This window comes from Apiospora kogelbergensis (genome assembly GCF_038363985.1).
Source record: "Apiospora kogelbergensis strain CBS 113332 chromosome Unknown utg000012l_segment0_segment0, whole genome shotgun sequence".
In the NCBI taxonomy this organism is placed as follows: Eukaryota; Fungi; Ascomycota; class Sordariomycetes; order Amphisphaeriales; family Apiosporaceae; genus Apiospora; species Apiospora kogelbergensis.
This window is the reverse complement of record NW_027117429.1, coordinates 186,478-207,709: the sequence shown is the minus strand read 5'-3', so window position 1 is coordinate 207,709 and position 21,232 is coordinate 186,478. Positions and strand designations below refer to the sequence as shown.

The 21,232-nt window shown below is 50.5% G+C and overlaps 4 protein-coding genes across 4 annotated transcripts; 3 read left to right on the top strand and 1 right to left on the bottom strand.

Annotated features, from left to right (window-relative positions):
• Positions 1–4,708: 4,708 nt before the first annotated feature.
• PG998_014513 (uncharacterized protein) lies at positions 4,709–7,244 on the bottom strand (the record flags this gene model as incomplete). Its single annotated transcript, XM_066881329.1, has 6 exons — positions 4,709–5,390; positions 5,495–5,791; positions 5,838–6,160; positions 6,226–6,782; positions 6,842–6,947; positions 7,125–7,244. 6 exons carry the CDS (start codon positions 7,242–7,244, stop codon positions 4,709–4,711), a joined length of 2,085 nt encoding a protein of 694 aa, XP_066723460.1.
• Positions 7,245–10,063: 2,819 nt separating this feature from the next.
• Positions 10,064–12,240, top strand: PG998_014512 (uncharacterized protein). Its single transcript, XM_066881328.1, has 4 exons — positions 10,064–10,178; positions 10,229–10,959; positions 11,079–11,838; positions 11,889–12,240. The coding sequence occupies exons 1-4, from the start codon at positions 10,089–10,091 to the stop codon at positions 12,207–12,209; spliced, it is 1,902 nt and encodes a 633-aa protein (XP_066723459.1). The 5' UTR covers positions 10,064–10,088; the 3' UTR covers positions 12,210–12,240.
• A 5,840-nt stretch (positions 12,241–18,080) lies between these two features.
• PG998_014511 (uncharacterized protein) lies at positions 18,081–18,498 on the top strand (the record flags this gene model as incomplete). Its single annotated transcript, XM_066881327.1, has 2 exons — positions 18,081–18,186; positions 18,407–18,498. The coding sequence occupies 2 exons, from the start codon at positions 18,081–18,083 to the stop codon at positions 18,496–18,498; spliced, it is 198 nt and encodes a 65-aa protein (XP_066723458.1).
• Positions 18,499–19,301: 803 nt separating this feature from the next.
• On the top strand, positions 19,302–20,977 carry PG998_014510 (uncharacterized protein; the record flags this gene model as incomplete). Its single annotated transcript, XM_066881326.1, has 2 exons — positions 19,302–20,925; positions 20,967–20,977. The coding sequence occupies 2 exons, from the start codon at positions 19,302–19,304 to the stop codon at positions 20,975–20,977; spliced, it is 1,635 nt and encodes a 544-aa protein (XP_066723457.1).
• Between the last annotated feature and the right edge of the window lie 255 nt (positions 20,978–21,232).

The window sequence follows — 21,232 nt, the reverse complement described above, 5'->3', positions numbered from 1 at the left end:
CCTTAAGGTCGCGAGCGTATTGGAGTGGTCACAAATCATAGGCAGGAAGCGGCGGAGCAGCGGGCAAGGGCTGTGTGTATGCACTTACGTATGCAGGCATACCGGTAGACTGGTCTTTTCTGGCCGATGTCCAAACATCCATACCAATCGGTACAGGAGGCCTATTGACGTTATGAGTCTGACATAAATGCCAGTACGGCCTATCCAGCCGCGACGCTATCCAAGAAGCGATACACGCACGGCAGGTCTGATTCGGGTGGCTGCACTTGCCAGTGATGGTGGATGGGATAGACGCTCTTGGGACGTCATTGGCACAAATCGCACAACTTAACGTCACATCCACTGATATGGCGCTAGATATGATGGGGGATCGGGCGACTTGATGCAGATGGCGTGTCTCTGGACCTGTGGCACCCGATCGTCCTTGTCACTATTTATGGTAGGCCCCCTTGGCTTCGCTTCTGCGGGTGGCCACGACTTGGTGGTCACCGCTATATTCAACTTTGCGGAGGTTGCAGTCCCGGATCTCAGCATCTCATTCGCATGTGCTTTATATGCCTCTTCCAGAGGAGTGTTCAGGGGATTCGGAGATCCTATGCCTGATCCTAACGTGTTGGTTGTGGCTCTCATGAAGGCCGCAGGTCGTTGCAGCCGAGCCTAAAATGAAGCTTCATGTACCATTTTAAGTAGGGCGTGGATGCATTGTCGTTCCAAGGATTGTTAATGATGTTGATTTATTAATGTTGGTGGAACTGGTACCCTCTTCGACGCTCATAATCGACCCTTATGCGCCGCAGTAACTCAATCAATGTTTCTTTGTCTTGAAGGGGTGCTTACACACCGACGTAACCAACCTGCCTCAAATATTGCCGTTGGTGGCGTGTATTGCAGAACAATTTGGGGCAGTTCTAGACCGCCCATTCTATCAGCGTCCAGGCCAAAGATGCAAGGAGCTGCCTTTGGGCTATATTCAAACTTCCTAGCTCTTAGTCACGAAATGCCATTGCCTTAGCGCTGGACCTGCATGCCAGGCTTCTTGGGCACACAAAACTCTGCGTGTTCCTACGTGGTGGCGTTGTAAGACTGAGAATGGAACAGTTACTTAGTAGGCTACTTGAAGCTTCACGAACGCTCTTTATCCTTATCAACTTGCCTAACGGTAAGAGATCTCTGAGAGCGCCTTCTAGGCCGTGTAAACATCTTATTTTCTTCAAGCTATTTCTTCACCATCGAACTCACTCTTGCGCTTATTAGGCTCGTGACGCCACCTTAAAATGTGTTACTGTAGTTGGGTAGCGGTGCTACGCTTCGAGACCTATGAACAATACAGGTCGTTCACCTTGACGGTCCGGTGTACCATCCATGTCTTCATATGTGCATGTCATGGGATCTTCCCATCCAGTGGCCTCCTTCGGAAACCCACCAACAAACTAGGATCACCCAGGTACAATCAAGACTATTCGGAGAAACGGAATCTCCAGGAAGCGATTGTAATTACTTGGGTTCATCTGGAATGTGACCCTACTTCCCGCATACCAATGGCAACGTTCTCTGGGTCAGCTCCATTCTAAACTTCCTACATGCACTCCTTCTGTTTGCCGTAGCTGGATCCCCAACTCTCTATTCGCTGCGTAGATGAACCGATCCGCGATCCGAAGTATCTTCTCAACAGCACAGGCATATACTTAGAATGAATCGACACGTCGTCAAAAGTACAAGATTACATGGCTAGGGGGTGTTACCAGCAACCGCCCGCATGAGATGAGGGTTGCTGCGTCACGTTGCCCAAGCGATGCTGCTCTCGTCGCCATTTTCCAACCTGCCACCTAACCCCGGCAATTAGGACTCAGCCAGGGGCTGGTCAGGCTCAATCGGTGTGTCGGACTAGCACGACGAATTCCATTCGGCATTAGCAGACCTAAGCGGAGAGTTTTTCCTACGTGCACATCAGTCTCGCTTCGCCAGTGCCCCTGGATCTGCTGTGCTGGCTTGTCCTCCTACGCGCTCTCCCCGGCCCCGCGGTCACCAAAATCAAGCCATGCATATGATATGATAGACATCAATACAATCATGTGCCCTTCAAAACCTCCAGGAATGTGTTGCTATGCAGTGTGATCTATTTCTTGAAACAATAGCCCACCGGAGAATCTTAGTCTGGTTACGACCGTGCCAGGTGTTGCATGTTGGGGACCATCATCCTAGAATGGGCTTTTGACATGCACAGTAGTAAGCAAGCAAGGTGCTTGAATATATCCTTCCTAGAAAAGACTATCGAGGCTCCTGGGCGTGACCGGGCCGAAATTTGACTCGCCGTATTGTTAACCAACGTCTCTAAATCCACCCGGGCGCTTGTGGTTTCCCACCCGGCGAACGCACTTGGCTTTATCAACGTGTTCCACTAAGATGCTGGCGATGGTTCCCGCGCTGAAATCCGACCCTGTTTGATACGGCCTCACCCACCGATTTGCTCTAAGCGAGGCGTACGAATGTCTGCAGGGGTATAGCCTCGGCGGAACACTACCACTTACCGCCCCGGGGCTGCTGAGCGTGTGATTTATCATGTTTCTTCCTTAGTTGTCATGCGGGTACAAATGAAAAAGCTCCTATGTACAGCTTATAAGGTGACATTTGACCAGTATCATCGAATATACACCCATATGAAGCACCCGGCTGACATGTCATGGACTGACAGTGTAAGATGAGGATAGTGACGTTCTTAGCCTAGTCTGCACGGCCAAGGGCATTAACGACGCTTGCAGCCCCTCGCGTGACCATTTGTAAGCGAGGGATACAATATTCTGCTAAAGGGGCCGGCCTCATGCGTACAAACTTGAAGTACAGGGACAGGGTTTTAGCTTTTTCTTCCTGCCTGAGATCCTCCAAGAGCCGGTACCTCTAAGCTACCCACTGTCAAGAGTTGCACAGCATTGATACCATGTAAATATACACGCGCAGACAACTTCGCAGAGCCTGTCGAATATAAGGGCATACAAATACCTGTGTGGCTACGTCCTCCATGTATATGTAGGATTCACTCTCAAGGTTCGCATCATCTACGCCCTATCAAAATGGAAAATTTACATCCACAACTCCTTTTCTTCCTCTCCTGGCTTTCCAAATGCACAATTGCGATTATTAGCCTGGCTTTCATTTCCCATGGCCGACTGGTTCAGGAAGACTATTCGACCCATATGTGTCTGGTTATTACATTCAGTATTATCCTATTGGTCAATTCATTGGGACTGCCAGAAACAATCCACTTCTTACGCACGAAGAGGTCGTTATACATTGAGACCTTGGCAGAAACGATCCCTTTCCTAAAGAGAGAGTTTCTGAACATCCGTCTCTCGCTTCTTATGTCTGAATTGTTTCATCTTGCCGAACATATCTTCCTGGTTGTCGCAATTCTCCTTCTCTGGAATACAAAGGACCAGCAGGTAGCACGGCCAATCGCTATCTGTTGCCTTGTATTTTTTATGGCATACTTCATCGCTTGTTGGTGGGCAGCTTTACAGTCTTATCGTGAACCTGATTATGAAAGCGAAATAGACTCGAACGAAGGCGACACCGAATCAGAGCAGGCACGCGACGCTGTGGCTTGATTAACTAAATCCTCGACATAGCCTTTTGGCAACCAATTTGTTTATAACAGCTCACGTGTAAGTCTTCGAACTCACTCGATTCCTCTGCTGGCAACACTGACGAGACTACTCAGGCAATGGGGCAATCTTCTTTGCTCGGCCCCCCGTTTCAGGATGAGATCTCTCAGGATTTATCCCTCGTGAACTGCTGGCCGACATCCTGTCACGAACCATCGAGGTTTTCAAGTTGACCTCTTCATCATCCAGTCCACTTCAAGCGGATCTCAACATGTTCTTAGCAATATGAGAGAAAATTGGCCTCACGAGGGAAGAGTTGAATCCACCAGTGATAACCGTTCTATTATCATTGATAGCTATCGGGTCCCCGTTGCGTTGCACTGAACTCGATCACATTGCTCGGTACCAACGCTTCTCTGACCAGCTACATATGAAGCATCTCTTGCATCCTCTGGCGCTGGCTTGCCGACCAACCACTCCTTTCTAACAAATTCGCCTTAGGTGGACGGGATCTACCTATCAACATAATCTCCGGCATATTTCCGTCATGGCCTTTACCTTCACTTTCTTTCCACTGGTACCCATCCCAGCACCAAATCTAATGAATTGGAATATCCTCATCTATGGCGTCTCGGTTACATGTCCACTATTATACTATGCAATCTGGGCGAGGAAGCAATACATTTCCCATTACAACCTAGCCGGAGCTTTTCCGGTCATCATGTGGATGGAAGAGTGTAATATTAAGCAAATCTGTAGTCTCTAGCATATTCTTGCATTCAGACGAACTGGCTACAAAGCCCTGCTAAGTCCTCGGGTGCATACCTTATCTGCACATGAGTATCTTAGCCGAGCTATGGGCCGCAGTGGTCTGTTTTGCACGCACGAGTCCAGATAAATCGGACAATACAGTATCTGATTTGTGGAAGAAGGGATGCTGTGAGACGTCAGTCGCCAGGTTCGTATGGCATGGCAATTAATCAGCGTCCAGTGGCTTGTATCAAGCCGTAGCCGGGAAAGGATGATTAAGAGAGAGATTGTCAGATATATTTTCTGGTTATACCGTCCACTAGGTTCTTCACTCTGTAGCTACAGTACATAGTAATAAGTTATTCCTGTCGCGTCGCCGCCTTTCCGTCCTTCCCATCGTCGTTCGCGTCCTCGTCGTGGGCTGTCACCATATTCGTGAGCTCATCAAAGAGCACTATATCCTCGAGTTTCGAGGCCAGCGTGTGGGCTCGCGCGGCGCGGACGTCGACGACGGCGAGCTCGAAGTCGACAATTATGTGCGCCTGGTGCACCGTTGAGAAGTAAGACGAAGAGGACGTGCCGCTGGTCTGGAGCGGCGAGCAGTGGTGTTTTCCACGCTCTTCGAGGCGCCGCAGGACATCGCGCATCTCGGAAGCCAGGATGAGGCCGCTTTCCAGTGCCATGTGCAGGAGACCCTGTGCGATGGGCGTGGCTATGGCGTGTTGGAGGGTCGCATCCTGGAAGAAGCACATGCAGACGTCAAAGTAGAGCTGCTGCTCGTGCCGTTGGGTCTCCGTGTTATCGCTCGTCCCTGCTATGGCGCTGCACAGCTGCATGTATCCAGCGTAGACGAAAGTGGAGAATAGCTTGCCGTGATGGTGGGTGTGGTGCTGAAGGACTATGTCCTTCATATGGGTGACCGAAGCGGTGTAAATGGCACTAGGAGAGCTCTCGGCAGAAGTAAACCGCAGCCTTTGGTCTCGCTGCGGACTCTGGAGAAAGGGGCGGAAAATGGTGAGGATGATAGTGTGGAGGTACATACTGTGGCATCATTAATCATCTGAACAGCGATAGCATGGCCTTTTCAGTCCGACAGAGTAGCTTACTGGAAAGTTAGAGTGCCAATCGGCGTATTTTTCTCACACCTAAGGAGTCCTGGTCCTAACGTCGCTGCCCATTCGAGAAGCTTTTGATATTTGGATTCAGCGAAGGCGAGGGATACTTGAGGGTGTTTCTCCCGATCAATGAAGTATACGGCTGCTATCTCCTGTGCGAGGACACAGAGCGTACATAGCGCAGGAAATGCGCGCCCCATCCAAGGCGGGAGAGAATGCTTAGGCCAATCAAGGCCAGATACAGTCTCGCGTCTCCATTCGTCGCCTGGGACTGGTATGATCGGAGGATAGTCGATGGCTTTGCCCTCGTAGAAAAAGGCATGTAAACTACATGGTTTAGTATAACAGAAGCACCGTGGGACAAGATACGCACCTTAGCCAATTGTACAAACCCCAAGCCGTCTGCGCAGATGCAATCTTCATCTTCGGGGGCATGTTATGGAAGTGGATCAGGTTGGATTCCTCATCAGTAACCCCGAACAGCTTCATACGCTTCCCCATCTGGCGGCTGAGCTGCTGTGTCTCAAAGGCCAGCTCATTGCGACACTGCAATGCACATACTATGCTGAAAAGTGCGAGGGCGGAAGAGTCGGGAAGACTACCGGACATGCGCTCCGCCTTGTAGAGTATTTCTGCTTCCTTAAAAAACGCAGAACCGAAAGCCGACATCCGCAAGTCGATGGCAGAGCAGGTGTACTATCATAGGGATGGTTGGCTACCATGAGAACACAGAGAGACGCGAAGTAGGAATTACCACTTACACATGCATGGGACAGTAAGGAGGTGACAAGAAACGGGCTACAGAAGGTGATATTCCGGTTGATAAGATCATCAAGAAAGAGGTTGGCATCGAAGAGGGCGTGGAAAGGATGATCGACCTCCAGGTAGGTGGAAATGGCGGTAGCAGCAAAGCCGTCGCTTATAGGTACACTTGTCCAATAGTCGACCTGTAAGCGGTGTAGTCGTTCATCGATATACGACGGGGGCGTTGCTGGTCTCGACGTTGGAGCGCTGGCGAGTGGGCGGGAAGGGCAAAGTCGGTCCGCCAGGGTTGCTGTTAAACCAATGAAGGGATCAGTCGAGTCGGGTCGCGTTTGTAATAGAGTAGCTGGGCTGCTCAACATGGGCGCTCCGAAATTCAAAAGAAGGTGACTTAGGTCGGGTTTAGATGTATGGCTGGTGAAACGCGGTTGGGGATTGATTGCGGTGAGCTCTATCGGAGTAAAGCCAGGGTAGACTATTTCATAACGAGCAGTGAACTCGTCGTAGTCGAGCTCAGTTCTCGTGGGGAAATCAGGGCTAGCAGTTGCGCCGAAGTCTGATAATGGTCTTCTCCCTTGCAGCGTACTCGCATCACCCTGGCCTTAGCAAGATAACTCTGGAGATCAGGTGCTGCCTGGGCATCGTGCAGGACCTGAACGATCTTTTCTTCGGGGATTTCGAGTAGGAAGTTCCACAGCGCAACATGGTTGCCGAGAGAAGACTGTAGAGAGTGTACTCGTTGCTTTAAACGCTCTCCCGTGGTGGAGTAGGAGCATTTTGAAAGCTGCTTTCGAGTACATAGGGAACAAGAGGGTCGCTTATTATCGCACTATAACGAGGCTGTAAGGTCTACTAGAGTAGACTTTAGGAATTCGAAATCTTCAATGAAGACACTTACAGCAGTCTTTCTGCTGCGGCAGGCATCGCAGGCGATTTTGGGCGGTCGTGTCAGTTTGGGACGTGCCGATTCATAAACAGGGCGTGGTGCAGTACGTGGTGCAAGAACCTTGTACGGCATGTTGTTAAGTCCGGGTTCATTCGTTTGGTGCAACTGTGCAATTTGAGGCGGCCGAGGACGATCTAGGTCTGCAGGCAACCAGATGGTGCTTTCATCGGGGGAAGAGGCTGTGGTTGCCTGGACGGTGGTCGGCCTGTATAAGTAGCGAGGCAGCAAGCGCCGGGCCATTTCATCCAGGAGAACAGAACCAAGGGGCGCGGCCCAGCTCTCTCGGAAGCGGTCGAACATCGCGATCGTCTCCTGGGTTGATTCGCCAATGAAAGAGGTTGAGAATCGGCGCTAGTGAGATACTCCACCCTCGGAACTTAGCATCGACACACTCGCCCTACCAGATCCGAGAGGGGGTTGTGTGGGGCATGCACGACCGGGGAATCGGTGGGCTCACGGCAAGTACCGGGGTCGCGTCACGAGAAGCACGTAAGGATTCTAATAACAGAAAGAAACAGCCCTAGACGGCAGTATTATGGGCTAAGAACTACAGAGAGGGATAGCGGAGGATCATATAACACGCAACCGCAATAAGACGAAAGAACAGCATTTGCTTGTTTTCCAAGTCGTCCAGGGCGCGGAGGAAAACGTCATCCACCTTCTCTTCGTGGTTAAAGTGAACCTCCACATACGGGCACCCAGTCCGTTCTGCCAGTGCCCTTGCCTTTTCCGCTACTTTCTTCTCCGCCACCGTATATTTATGCTGCAACAGGAAACGTTCCTCCCGGTTAAGTTTCTTATTCAGGGTTGCCACCGCAGAGCCCTTACCAGACATGTTGCCCACAATGACGTTGGGCAACTTTCCTCTCATCTCACGCGACACTAGCATCTCAGCGTACTCATAGGTAGAAAGCCGAGAGAGGTCGACCACCAACACGAAGCAGTCGCCATCCCGGATGGCGTCTTCTCGCAGGCTGGAGTACCCATCGGCGCCAGCAGTGTCTGTGATTTTGAGGATGAGTTGTTCTTTTAGGCGGTGCTTGTATGAACCCTCAATAGTTGGTCCGTGGGGGTAGCTTAAGGGTTCCCCGCCCAAAAGCCGGGCCGCGAGCGCCGTCTTCCCAACGCCTCCATCGCCCATCAGGACTGTAGCGATAGAGATGTCGCGTTTGACTTCGTTCAGAGAGCCGGGGACGTCAGTTCTCTTAGGTAAGCCAGGTTCGCTCACGATACCAGTCTTACGGTCGGCTCCTATGTGGGTAGACTACGAAAGTTAGTTGCTGTTAAAAGAACGAACGAATGACTTACGTAGACTGGATTCGAGGCATCACATGCGCTTTGTTTCTGGTCCACCCCCAGTTGTCTAGGCGGTCAACAGAATGCGAATCCATAACTGATAGGTTGGCAAGCGGATGCAGAACACATAGCTATGCAGGAAAACCCAGGACTTATATCGAAGTTACACGGCTTTTGTAGCAGCCTTGATCTGGCGCTTAGTCTTCCGACCCATCCCTCAGAGATGAGATTTGACTGTGGCCTGCCGAGACCGAGTGATGTTGCTCAGGGGTCCCACCAACAGTGAGTATGATCAAGTAGCTGAGCTCTAGTCAACCCGGGTAGTGCATAGTACGAGACCAAGTTCGTGCCATGAGGGAAAGGAGGAGTGGAGATGTTGTCCTGCATATCGTCAATAGTGGCGTCCAGGACCACCGCGGGTCATCCGGGACAGACGTACGAGGGTCTTCAAGGAAGTGTGGATAGAGGACCACCCCTACAAATACCACTATAGTCGAATGTGGCAAGGAAAGAAGCGAGGGCGGCAGCATGGCTCGTTTGCAGCTCCTGCAACCTAAACGAAAGTACCTCGATATCACTAATGAGGGCTTGCCACTATCCTTCTGAGGGTGTTCCAAGTACATGTCCATGTACAGGGGTCCCAAATGACCACCCAATCATCATCATGCTCTCTTCGTCTAGGCCATTCACCAGAGCTTGCCCACCCAATTTCCATTCTTGAGCAGCATCCACGAGACGTGCCGAAACAGGACCTGGCGGGTTAGATTCTGATGGCCGAGTGGGTGGGCTACATATCAACTAGTCCCGAGTAAATCCAACCGATTGGGTTGGCGTCTTGGAAGATTGGTTTTATGATGTCGAACCTCTTTGGGACAAACATGTTGGTGGATTGTGATGTTGGGTTGGTGGGGGTTTTCAGAGAGAAGAGTTGCATGCATGCTTGGATGAATGGGTGCGCCGTAAATTATCTCGTCGGACAACGGCTTATAAAATACCCATCAGCCACTGGCTATCAAGAGTAGATGTTGGAAATGTGATGAGACAACACCGATAGAAGCCTTGCATGGTCCGCGTACATAAGAAATGCACAAAGGAAAAATCGTAGATAGCACTGGTCATGCAATATGGCATATGGAGACAACTTGGTCCGTGCTGAAGCATGCTTACCGTTTTGAGCGAATTTCCACAACATTTGGCCAAATGTCGTAGACCGACACTTCACTCTGAGGGGATCTATGGTTCGGTCGCACCGCTCGTGCTTTCATGGAGTGCAAGCCCAGTATCTGGGATTTTCTCATAGAGTACAACAAGCATTGCATCTAGGTGCGAAGAAGATCATCCTAGGAGACTGTCGGGATAGCAATTATCTTTCGGGGTTTCAAGTTTGACAAATTCAAGAGTAGGTGTAGTGCATGTAATGCTATCATCCAGGTGCTTAAAGATGTGCTTGCTTGTACGTTGAGAAAAGGTAGCCAAGACCTCAGTGGGGAGATTTTGGAATGAAACTCGCTGGATCTTCTCTACTTCACGTGACAAGATTGGACGTAGCGTGATCCACTCTATTGATAAGCATTGACTCTATTATCGGAAGAGATGTCGCATTGTCGTCAGATAACCATCATGGAAATGACAGAGTTTCGACTTCTGGCAGCCCGACTCACAAGCATCTGCCATGAGTATGATAGAAGGGAAGAACTTTTGGAGGCACCGGTAAGTAGCCAGGATATATATATTGCTTTCAAATGCTCACATGTCTATAGGAGTTCATCGGCATTGTTCGCTCCCTCTTCCACACGCTACCCCCAGCGACGCGAAGATGCCTCGCGGAGCCCGTGGATCAAACCCCAAACCCTACCATCACGAAACTACCATCGAAGAGACGAAAACGGACTCTCTCAGAGGTTACCGGCGAATGCTCGGGGCCTGCTCGCAGACGGACGCCGCCGAAGACTCAAAACCCCATATCTACAACTACCATCGATGAAGCGCCAAGACCCGGTACCCTATCAACTACGCGAGATGATGCCTCAATACCCGGTGGCACCAGGAAAAGCCGTTTAGGACGAGTCAAAAATAAAAACTCTCCGATCGTTCCTGTTCAAGAGCTTTTGCCTTTCACCCGCCTCTGGGCGCAGGACCCCAATACATTCTTTCGCAGGCAAGCCTGCCAAAGCCTCGACCCATATACAACAGAACCAGAAGATAACTTCCCATCTGTCCTCCTCCGCTTAGTCCAGGGACAGCTGGAAAAAGACCGCTCCGATGTATTGGCGAAGGAAGTGCAGCTGAGACAAAGGCGAGTTGGGCTGATAGGCATGTATATGCTGGCAACTATATTTGGGCGTGACGATGTCCCCGCTTCGCTGACAAACGGGAACCAAATTTCCGAATCAGAAGTTCGCAAGGGTAAACGCTACTGCCGCTTTCTATCCGACCTAGGAAACCTTGATATACTAATAGCGTTCTCGAACCGCGACATCCCAAAGTCAACGTAAGTCCTCACCTCGTCAAGATCATCCGCACTAATCCAACGGATGTCCAGGCTAGAAGAACATTGGCCCCTGGCAGATGGATATGACGATCATCGCAAGAATCTGATCACGTCCCTAGAGCAGCGGGGATCCACACAGCTGCTGGCCAGTTCAAAGGACTCACCGTGGTCCTTTTAGGCCATCTTTTTGAGAAAGCGCAGGAATATGCATCCGAGCCGAGGCCAAATGGAGAATCCTATGTTTTAACAAGCCAATCTTGGGAACTATGGCTTGCGCAAAATCTGGGATGCAACGATGCCGTTAGGCTTACCAATCAGCAACAGTTGATTGAGCTCCCTGCTGGTAGAGTAACTCCAAGCTTGGCTCTAGGATCGCAGAAGGGCCCCTCTCGTGAAGACAGGAGCCAAGCGGAAAACACGTTCAATCTGTCACTTAATATAACGAACCTTTCTACCGCTGCAACTCATATAGGCAATAGGAGGACAGCAGACGTACCCAATCACGACTCTGGTGTGAGGCCTGCCATACCTGGGATCCCGGATGGATATGGCAGGGACGACGTTTCTGATGGAGCTCAAAGCCTTCTTCACTTAGCAAACTCAGGGGGCAGTGCATACCTTCACTCGAGTGCTACTCCGAGTCAATCCATGCGTGCGGTAGGACCTGAGACTTTCGACTTCGAGAGTTTCGTATATGTCAATCAGCCAACGTTTATACCTCTACGGAGGGATCTGGAAGAACGTTGGAAAGGCACCTGGCGGCTCGATTGGAACGGATGCCCAAAGAAGCCGTTGAAAAGGGGAAAGCTAGTGGCACAAATAGCTGAACAGTTTCCTCCCGAACTCGTTGACCTAGTGTCTGATGTCGGTGAATTCATTGTAAGCAGCTTCCTACAGAGCTAAGAAGCTTCGCTTACATACTTGAATAGCACCCAATTCTCGAGAAGCGAGTTAATCAACCTCTGCGCTTCAACTCCGTAGCATTGTCGCTACAGTCTGGTGCCCCGAAAGATGAATTCAAGGCCCGTATCAGCGCCGTCATGCATCTTTTAAGGACTCAATCAGATCAGACTCTACCACGTTTTGTCAGGGACAGGACAGATGAGTATTTCCAGTCGGATAATCGGCTACATCTATCTATCATAGAGGAAGATATGTGTATAACCACAACAGATGAAGAGGAGGAGCGTTTCGTCTGGATAAAGTTTTTCACCGAGAAGGATTGGGATTGGGTGGATGGGAAAGAATAGTATTTGTTCAACCATACAACCAAGCCAGCCACGCAAGAAGATGATAGTTAAACAAGCCTACTCGTGCCCTTCACTGGTCCCGTTGGGCCGTTGCCCCTCACATCACCGGTATCCTCTCCTTCCTCCCCTCCACGGTAATATGTCGTTGTCTCGTACATCTTTGCCGCTCGTAAATTTATTAGTACCGTTAGCAATGGTGCTATAATAATTATGAAACGACTTACGATAGTGAGAAGTAGGGTCGCCTTCGCGTCCGAAATTTCTTTTCTGGAGACCTAATTGGATGAGCTTCAGTCCGTCACGTTTCGCTAGGCTCTCTGCAAATTAACCCTGATGGCTTGTAGGATCTCTTTCAGAAGAGCAAAGATGACTGCAGTGGTTTGGTAGGTAGAAAAGTAGCCGAACCAATTCACCATAATGATAGTTTAAGATAGCTTATATAAATCGCCGGGTCGTTCTAATGATGACCTCTTCTAGCATATTGGCCTCAATAGTAACCACACCTACCAAACCTGTAGCCAAATGCATGTCACTGCACACTCTCGGGGTACGATTCTCTGGTACCAAGCATGAAGATGCCTTGACCGGGGAGCTTGCCCGAGGATCCTGTCCGGTCTGTACTGCGAATGGTCTCGTGCAGGATACATAGTACGGGTGAATGACAATACTCGGGAGTGACTTGCAGATGCATACGCGTATCTCGTGGTTGCTTCCAAGAACGGCCGGGCTTGTTATTGGCCTCCTATACTCTACACGAACCTTGCTATATGTTTTTTGCTTAGACCCTGCCAGACAACAAAAAACTGATGATGTTCCTGGATTAGGATCACTGTCGACATAGCCTAATGATGACACGATCGCTTGCATATACGTGAAGGGGCAGCGCTACGATCAGGGGTCATAACGCGGTTCAAAAACATCTCGGTTGGATATCACTGGGATGGCTTCGGTAAACAAGACCAACCACTGACTGTTGCTACATACTGCCTCCTAGACGGAGCTGCAAAGACAGGCCAGTAATGGTGGCTAGGGGCAGCGTCACGGCCCGGGTTCAATCAACAGGTCTGTCTTGCATTAGCCGCAACCAGAACGAGCAGCTCGACAGCATGTTAGCCAGAGCACATCACTCTCCTCGAGGATTATCGCCTGTCAATGAAATGAACATTGTAAAACGTCCGCCAATCCGTGTTCCGAGCCGTGCTTCCTCTTCTGCGACCCATCTGATGGCGTACGCGACCTGCTGCCCGTATTTTCTACGCAGCAACCATTCACTTTCCAACTTTTCCAGCTGAGACAACGAGATTATGGGACGGCCCAAGTGGACGGGCTAAAGCATTATTTTACAAGGACCACGACACCTGGTAACAAGTCATCCGAACCGGGCTCTCATGTAATAGAGCAAGGGAAACGAGCCAGGTGCCACAGTTGTATGATCCTAATCGCTGCCCGTACAGTATTATTGCTTCGTCGAGTAATACGAGGATCCGTTCGTAATTGGAGTGCTCTGGTGGTCCAATAAAGGGGTAGATAGGCTGCCCAGGAGCACAACAACGGTGCCCCCAAGGAGGGGAAGCGAGATGAGTACGGAGGCTATCCATGTAGGATCAAGAACGACGGGGAAGAAGCCGGCCTCTGTGACCAGTCTTTACCAGGGTGACTCATCACTTTCCTTCCCTTCAGCAACCAGCCTGTTAACCTGAGTGGCGGCATGTACTGGTACCGTGACGCTAAATATTCCAAAAAAATCGCAAGTCTACGGGCGGCGATTGAGCATCATCGCTGGTCTGTGCGGCTGCTTGAGTTGTCCCTGACGGTCAAGTCACATACCACTTAGCCTTGCGAGCAGTGGACGCCATACGCCTGGATGCGTTGGACCAACAGCCTCATGATACTGGTTACACCCACGATCACGCTTCTCGTAAAGGCCGCCTATCGAGCAGCTGATGACATGTGGAACGTTGGCTGTATCAGCAACCAGATTCTACCCACCGTTACGGTGGACGTGAAAGAAACAGGGGGTCGCGGGAGACACTGAACTTCCTTTACCAGATCCTAATTTACCACAACCTCTCGCTACCACTGGGAACAAGGGACAATGAGTACCTCGCACTGCCTCATAGATCTAGCGATGCGAACGGCCCGGCAACCGCCCGCTCAAACACCCAACTATCGTCGGCCTTGTCCATTCTTCATATTTTAAAGGCTGTGTCAACTTGACGGGCACGCATTTATACAGATCGATCAGTACTTATTTTCTTTATATATTAGACAGTTACACTGGGTCCGCGCCAGGTTATTTCTGAGAAACGATCCGTCCCGCCTTAGTGAACAAGCTGAGAAATCCAGGCGGTCGACTGGATTCGTAGAACTTCATGACCAAACGTCTCTCATGGGCCCGGTGTAGGGCCCAGAGCGCCATGTTGTAGAATTTTGACGAGATCAACAAGTCTATCCTGACCCTTACCTGGACAATCCCAGTTCCTGTCCCCTGTATATTTGCATGGCCGGCTTCAGCTACTTACATGCTATTCCCCGTTTCTCGGCCTTTGCAGGGAAAAGCTTACCCCCTAACTCGAATGGCTTAGCGGTGCTCCTTGCCGTATAAATACCAATGCCAGTGCACTTATTCGTCGACTTATAATCTTCTCATCAGACTCCCACGAGCGTCGCCAAAAAGCCTACTTTCGAAGACTTCAATACCTGGTATATATTCCTATCTCCTGTCTCCTATTTAAGGATCAACATTGTCTATGTTACAATCATGTTAGTAGTAACACTGAAAGTAGCCTACCACCCTCCGTCCACAAAAAGACCATTACTTGCCACAGCATTGCCTTCTTGCCTTCGTCATCCCCAACCCACGGGATCCCAGTTTCTGCGAGGCATATAACGAAGGTACGCCATAAAGTCTCTGGTATATATTATTCTAGTATTTCTTGTTAACTACGGTTTTACTTCAAAGTACGAGGTCTCTCGGACATATCACGACATAGCCTATATGGAGCGAGGTGCATATGACACAACTGGCGTGCCCAAGCCTCCCCCACGGCCGAAGCCATCATAAGAGTCCCAAGCCTGTATTTACTGCAGGGGATAACCAACATCAACTAACGAGTCGGGAGGAGACTTAGAATCATGGGCGAACGGTGCATGTACACTTGGCTAGACTGATAGAATGGAGAGTTTCTGAGATTCGTAGTAGGCTTCATATGAACACGCTTTAGTAGAGGCCTCGTAATGCGAACCCCAGGGACGTATTCACTACCAATATGAGTTGATTATACATTTATGGCTTCTCTTCCCCTCTCAGTCCCAACTGGGCTGATAGCAATCTGCAACTGAGTTTGACCCATAGTGATTGTAAAGGGGGCTGCCGGATTGAGTGTACAGGTCTGGTGCTTTGGAACGTGTCTTCAGCTTGGTTCGCACCTGTTGTGCTTGCTGCTATGCCTTATTGGATTGCAATCATGCTGTCAGGAGGGGGCTACACTGAGTTGTCGGCGCGGTTCCCGACTGCTCAGTTCCGTCGGACAGAGGTTAGCCAAAGCACGTGTCGCAGTTTGGAGCTCTGTCCGTAATTGAACTAGAAGCCTAGTCTCACGTAGCACAGCCACATTCTTCTATGGCTGACAAGAACAGCCACCCCTTAACCCGTTTCTTCCGCCGTTCACAGCAGATTGGCGTCGCGCAGGTCGCCGTGGTCCCCTCCGACAAGTGACGCCTCTGCGCCTCCAGCTCCTGCCTTGCAACATAGAACCCTCTCGTCCATTCTTGTATAGATATCAGTTTTGGTGTTGAGTTTAGGCACACCCCATTTTCTATGGTGACCTGTAAGAAAATTTGCAGGTAGTGGTCAAGGCGGCGGGGGTACCAAGGGGAAGCCCAACTGTGTAAGATCTAGGATACACAGATTCAGGTGATCCTGTGTCATGGAACATCATGTGGCGATCAACACAATGTTGGAACGAGAGTCATTCGTCTGGATCGTCATATTTTCTTGGTGTGTCATCCCTTGACAGCTTGTCAATCAGAGGCCGTCCATTTTGTGCATTCGGTTGTTTTCTCTAGTTGAGCGCATGGCTGATCATGGCCTGAGTAACCAACCTACTAAACTTAATCAAATTTAGGCGTTAACCGCTGCCTGTCAAGTATACCGACCTGTCCTATGCGGGGTTGGCGCGACCATTCCCGTCAAACCTTCTGTCACTCTTGATAACACCCACGATCGCAAACATTAGTCATATTGACAACCGCACAATGGGCACAGATAACGAAAGCCCAGAGACTCATGCGGAGTCGACTCCTGCATCCGAAAAGTCGAATTCGATACGCGAGAGTGCCGACGCATCTGCACCCCCATCGGTTCGACCATTCTCACACCCAACACATCACATCGATGGCAGCGTAATGTCGCACGATGATGTTGAGGTATCCTTGTCTAAGTGCATTTTCCCTTTCTTCCAGTAAGCGGTAGGAATTCCCTCCCAAAGGTATTCTGGTCCAATAGTGAACAAGACAGCAATCCTTAACCACTGCCATTCGGTCCATAATGCCACGCTTCTATATGAGGTGGTGGCGTAGGCCGACTAAGAGCATTTGGTGCTTCCCGCTGAACAGGAGTTAAGGCTCGAGGCGCTCCACCGGGTCCGCTTTGAATGTCGGCTGCATTGTAATCCCGATGCGCTGGGTGCGTTCCGGGCGGCGGGTAATAAACTACGTGTGGTACATTTGATGGCTTTGGGTGATATGGATCGATGGAACGGTCCGCCTCTTCAACGTTGTTTTTAGGAAGCGGATCTTGCCCATCACGTGTGTTCGTATCATCTGGACGCTTGGCCTTCTTCAGAAGAACAGACGCCAGAATTGCGCCAGTTAATAGAGCTAAGGTACCAACTCCAACGAGAAGACCTACCAAGAGCCCAATTATGATATTATCATTAGTTCCGCTAGATTGGATCGTCAAAGGATAGTAAGGAAGGTCTATTGGAGTGGTTTGGTTTGCCATGGTGTAATTGATAGGCTCCTCTGCGTAGCAGTTTATATAGCCTTCGAAGTTCACAAACATATAGATAGAATGCTGAACAACCTAGATATATATGTGTATTCAATACATCATAATACTCCATTATTGGTGAAGCATATAATATACCCCCTCTGGCTTTTGACTGGCTTTAAGCTCTTTTAACTTGGAAGCAAAAGTTGCTCTCGTCGATCGGGACCAAAAGGGCAGTTTCTGCCATTCCACATGTACTTGCATTTGTGGACCTTGGTTACCATCTTTCGATCTATTTCTGACTTACGCTTCTTCCCCTGGCAGCTCAGAAAATACTGCCAAAACAATTACCCAATCCTGGCTTGACAAGATCAAGAGGAGGCACATCATCGGACCGGGTTCCATGATCCGCAAAGCTTCAGGGACGGCAATTCCACATCCTCCAGCTTTGTCGATACCGCATACTTCTAGAAGTGTAAGCCCTTACTCGCTTACAGATTAGGGCGCACCGCCTGCGTCGGCAAACGAAAAGAGCGATACACCATCCAACTTCACGGATTTCGAGATGAGCGGGTACAAATACCCTCGCTCCCAAAGCGCGACATCGCTGTCGAGTGCAGAGCATAAGCCTCATAGTATAATAGGTTACTCTTGTCCATTGCGCCATGAATAAGCTTCCCAACTAGTGGAGCAGCACCTGTGACAAACAGCGAGAGTACAAGGTCAGGCTGGTCCAATGCGAGGCATTGGCCTATGTAGCCGCCCATGGAGACACCAACGACATGCGCTTTCCCGCCGTGGGCGTGCGATTGAATAAGCTGTGCGACATGCCAGGCTGAGTTGTCGGTTGTGGCCGGTTTAATGCAACGGGACGCGGAATGCAACGGGAGGTCGGGGAGAAGGACGTGGAAGTCAGAGAAGTACGGAAGGACGAGCGCAAATTCGAGACGACACGTAAAGCCTCCGTGGAGAAGGACGATAGTTGTAAGTTTATCGTCATTCCATGAGGTAAATCACAATGACTTGGCCGGTGTGTCTGCTGGAGAAGGCAAGGCCATGGTGAGAAATGTGAAGGCGAAGAGTCTTTGAAGTGGAATCAGTAAACGTACAGATTAGTTTAGGTATTCTTATACGTGTTGACTCCGGGCTCTAATCGCATGTTCTTGAATAGGAGAGCCCGAGTAACGAGAGAAGTTGTCATCAGTTCGGGCCAATCTAGAGGTCGAGCAAGTGAGCGGCTCCGGGCTGGCTTCGGTGCCCGAGAAGGAACCCGAATTACGGTGGTACATTAGATAATAGGTTGGATCTCGCTGCTGAAGCTGATGAGTCAGTCAGTAGGGATTGTGGAGGCGGGATTTTCGGTGCTTAGTTGGTTCGCGCGGGCACTAGCTTATTTATGTTTATGGTGGGGTGTTAAACCTCAACACCCCACATAAGTGTTCTTAGCTCGTGCGTTATGGCGCTCCCTAGAACATTTTTTAGGTGGAATCAGGAAGATGCAAAGTGAGCATTGACCAATAACAAGGATGCCGATACATCTATTATGAGAGCATTGACAGAATTGGATTGATCATTCTTAAGACACGAAAGTGTTCTCTTGAGCACTGATAACATGGCCCGATCAACTCAATCAATTACACGAACGGAGTTTATGGAGTGGAAGTGAGGTCCACGGATTTGAAGACGTGGAGTGTAGTAGATTGATCCGTGCAGGGGTTGAATGCAACGCTATTCCGAGATTGCGATGCCGAGTGGATGCCCAGAACTATTTATCTTCTGGATATCACAACCATTCGCTGGTCTGACCACTCGCATTACCAGTATCCTCGTCCGAGCGGTCCCTGACTTCGTGAGTCTCCACCTTTCCGTCTGTCGGTAAGAACAACGGGTCTAGCTCCTCAATCAGCCCTGCTGCCAGCCAGCTAACTTCACAACATTTCGCTCATCGAAATGGTAGGGCATCATCTCCCCGGAAACAACATAAAGTGGGCCACTTAACCTTCAACTGTATCAGCGAATGATCCAACACCATCCCTTTTACATACTATCGCTGTTCAACCATGGTGACCAAGGAAGTCTATGGATGAATGAATACCAATATGGAAAATGACGCATTATTGAAACGTTTGAAAGAGCTAGAGCGTCGCGCCGAAGAAGCAGACCAACGCGCCGAAGAAGCAGAGCAGCAACGCCAGCTGGAGCGACAACGCGCCGAAGAAGCAGAGCAGCAACGCCAGCTGGAGCGACAACGCGCCGAAGAAGCAGAGCAGCAACGCCAGCTGGAGCAACAACGCGCTAAAGAAGCAGACCAACGCGCCGAAGAAGCAGAAAAGGTTAACCGCCTAACGACCCTCTCCGAATATCTCGAAGCCTGCCACGAGTTTGTCTACGCAAAATTCCAGGTCGAGCCAGATAAAAGTCTTACATCGAAGGGTCCAACCACGAACCCCCAAAACAAATATTGCCCGACGCGCCTCATCCCTTGGTCAGACTTCATCGACCAGCAAAGGACGGTGTTCGGCGACCTTTATTCACTATACCCGACCGAAACTAGAGCTTTCGAGAGTCTGGCGTTTTTGCACGGGCTTGGAGAAAGGATAGCACGAAAACGGATTGCCAACGAAAAAGATCTCGAATACTTTCAGCACATCAGTGTGGAGGATCCGGTACGATCGATTGTCGAGCATCTTGTATCTGTCGACGAGGTCAGGGAAGCTTTTGCTCTTGGGAATGGTATCGTGTTTGAGAACCACCCGAATGCTATTAGCGACATCTCCGAAGAGGTCGTTGACCGCCTTGCCACCTCACAACGACCACGCACCCCCGACCAACCTCGATTCGAACGCCTTCGACTCCGGCCCGATCAAATCTGCATTTACAGGCAGGAGGGCGAGACTTCGACACAGCGCACAATGCTGTACATCAACGAGTACAAGGCGCCTCACAAGATCACTCCCCAGCATCTCCGCGTAGGGCTTCGCTCGATGGATATATACAAAGAGGTCGTGAATCGGGCTACGATCCCAACCGCAGCGGACCCCGAGGCTCTGTTCCAATACCATTCGGAACGGCTCGTCGCGGCTGCCATAACACAGACGTTCCACTACATGATTGAAGGTGGACTGGAGTACGGCCTGGTCACCACAGGAGAGGCAATTGTCTTTTTGAAAGTGGACTGGTCCGACCCTACGACCCTACAGTACCATCTCGCCGAACCGCGGGCAGAGGTGGTCGCGCACCCGCGTGATGCGCGTTATTGTACGGCGGTCAGCCAGATGCTTGCTTTCAGTCTGCTAGCGCTGGACTACTCCCAAGGTAGACGGTATCATCGCCAGGACGAGCGTGAAGCGGTCATGTCCAGTCTAAAGACCTGGTCAGAAGATGTCGAGACCATACTCAAGACGATACCAGTCGATCAGCGGAAGGCACCATCGAGCTCGCCCGCCTATGAGCCTGACCCATACAGCGATGCTGACCGATCGCCATGTATGTCGCGGAAGAGGAAACCAAGGAAACCGCCCGGGAATGTGACGAGGATTGGTGTGCCAGCGCATTCGCCGGAGTCATCCGACGATGAGAGCACGAGGCGAATGCAGGAGACGCCCACGCCGCTTGAGCCAAGACGCAGCGGACGGATTCAAGCGGCGCAGCGGGCCTTGCCCAATCACACGCGGAAAGACGGCCACGACGCCTACCGCAGTCGCCAGCAAAACGATGGATACTGTACGGAGGAATGTCTGCGCGGTTTGACGCTACAGACGAAGACGCGGCTTGATGAAAATTGCCCCAATGTTGCTGCTCATCGACACGATGGGGATGGTCTCCACCACCGCATTCGCCATGCCAGATTTGTGACACTGCTCCGCGACCAACTCAAGCGCACTCTTGACGACGGGATCGAGAGCCTCGACAAGGGAGGTGCTCGTGGGGTCCTCTTCAAGGTGACTCTTCTGGCATATGGGTACACCTTTATTGGCAAGGGCACGGTGCCAGCATTTATCGAGGATCTCGAACACGAAGCAAAGGTCTA

Coding starts and splice junctions, on each gene's coding strand:
- PG998_014512 (XM_066881328.1), top strand. CDS start 10,089: ATGGAAATGACAGAGTTTCGACTTCTGGCAGCCCGACTCACAAGCATC. Junction 10,179..10,228: donor AAGAACTTTTGGAGGCACCG/GTAAGTAGCCAG, acceptor ACATGTCTATAG/GAGTTCATCGGCATTGTTCG. Junction 11,839..11,888: donor CTGATGTCGGTGAATTCATT/GTAAGCAGCTTC, acceptor ATACTTGAATAG/CACCCAATTCTCGAGAAGCG.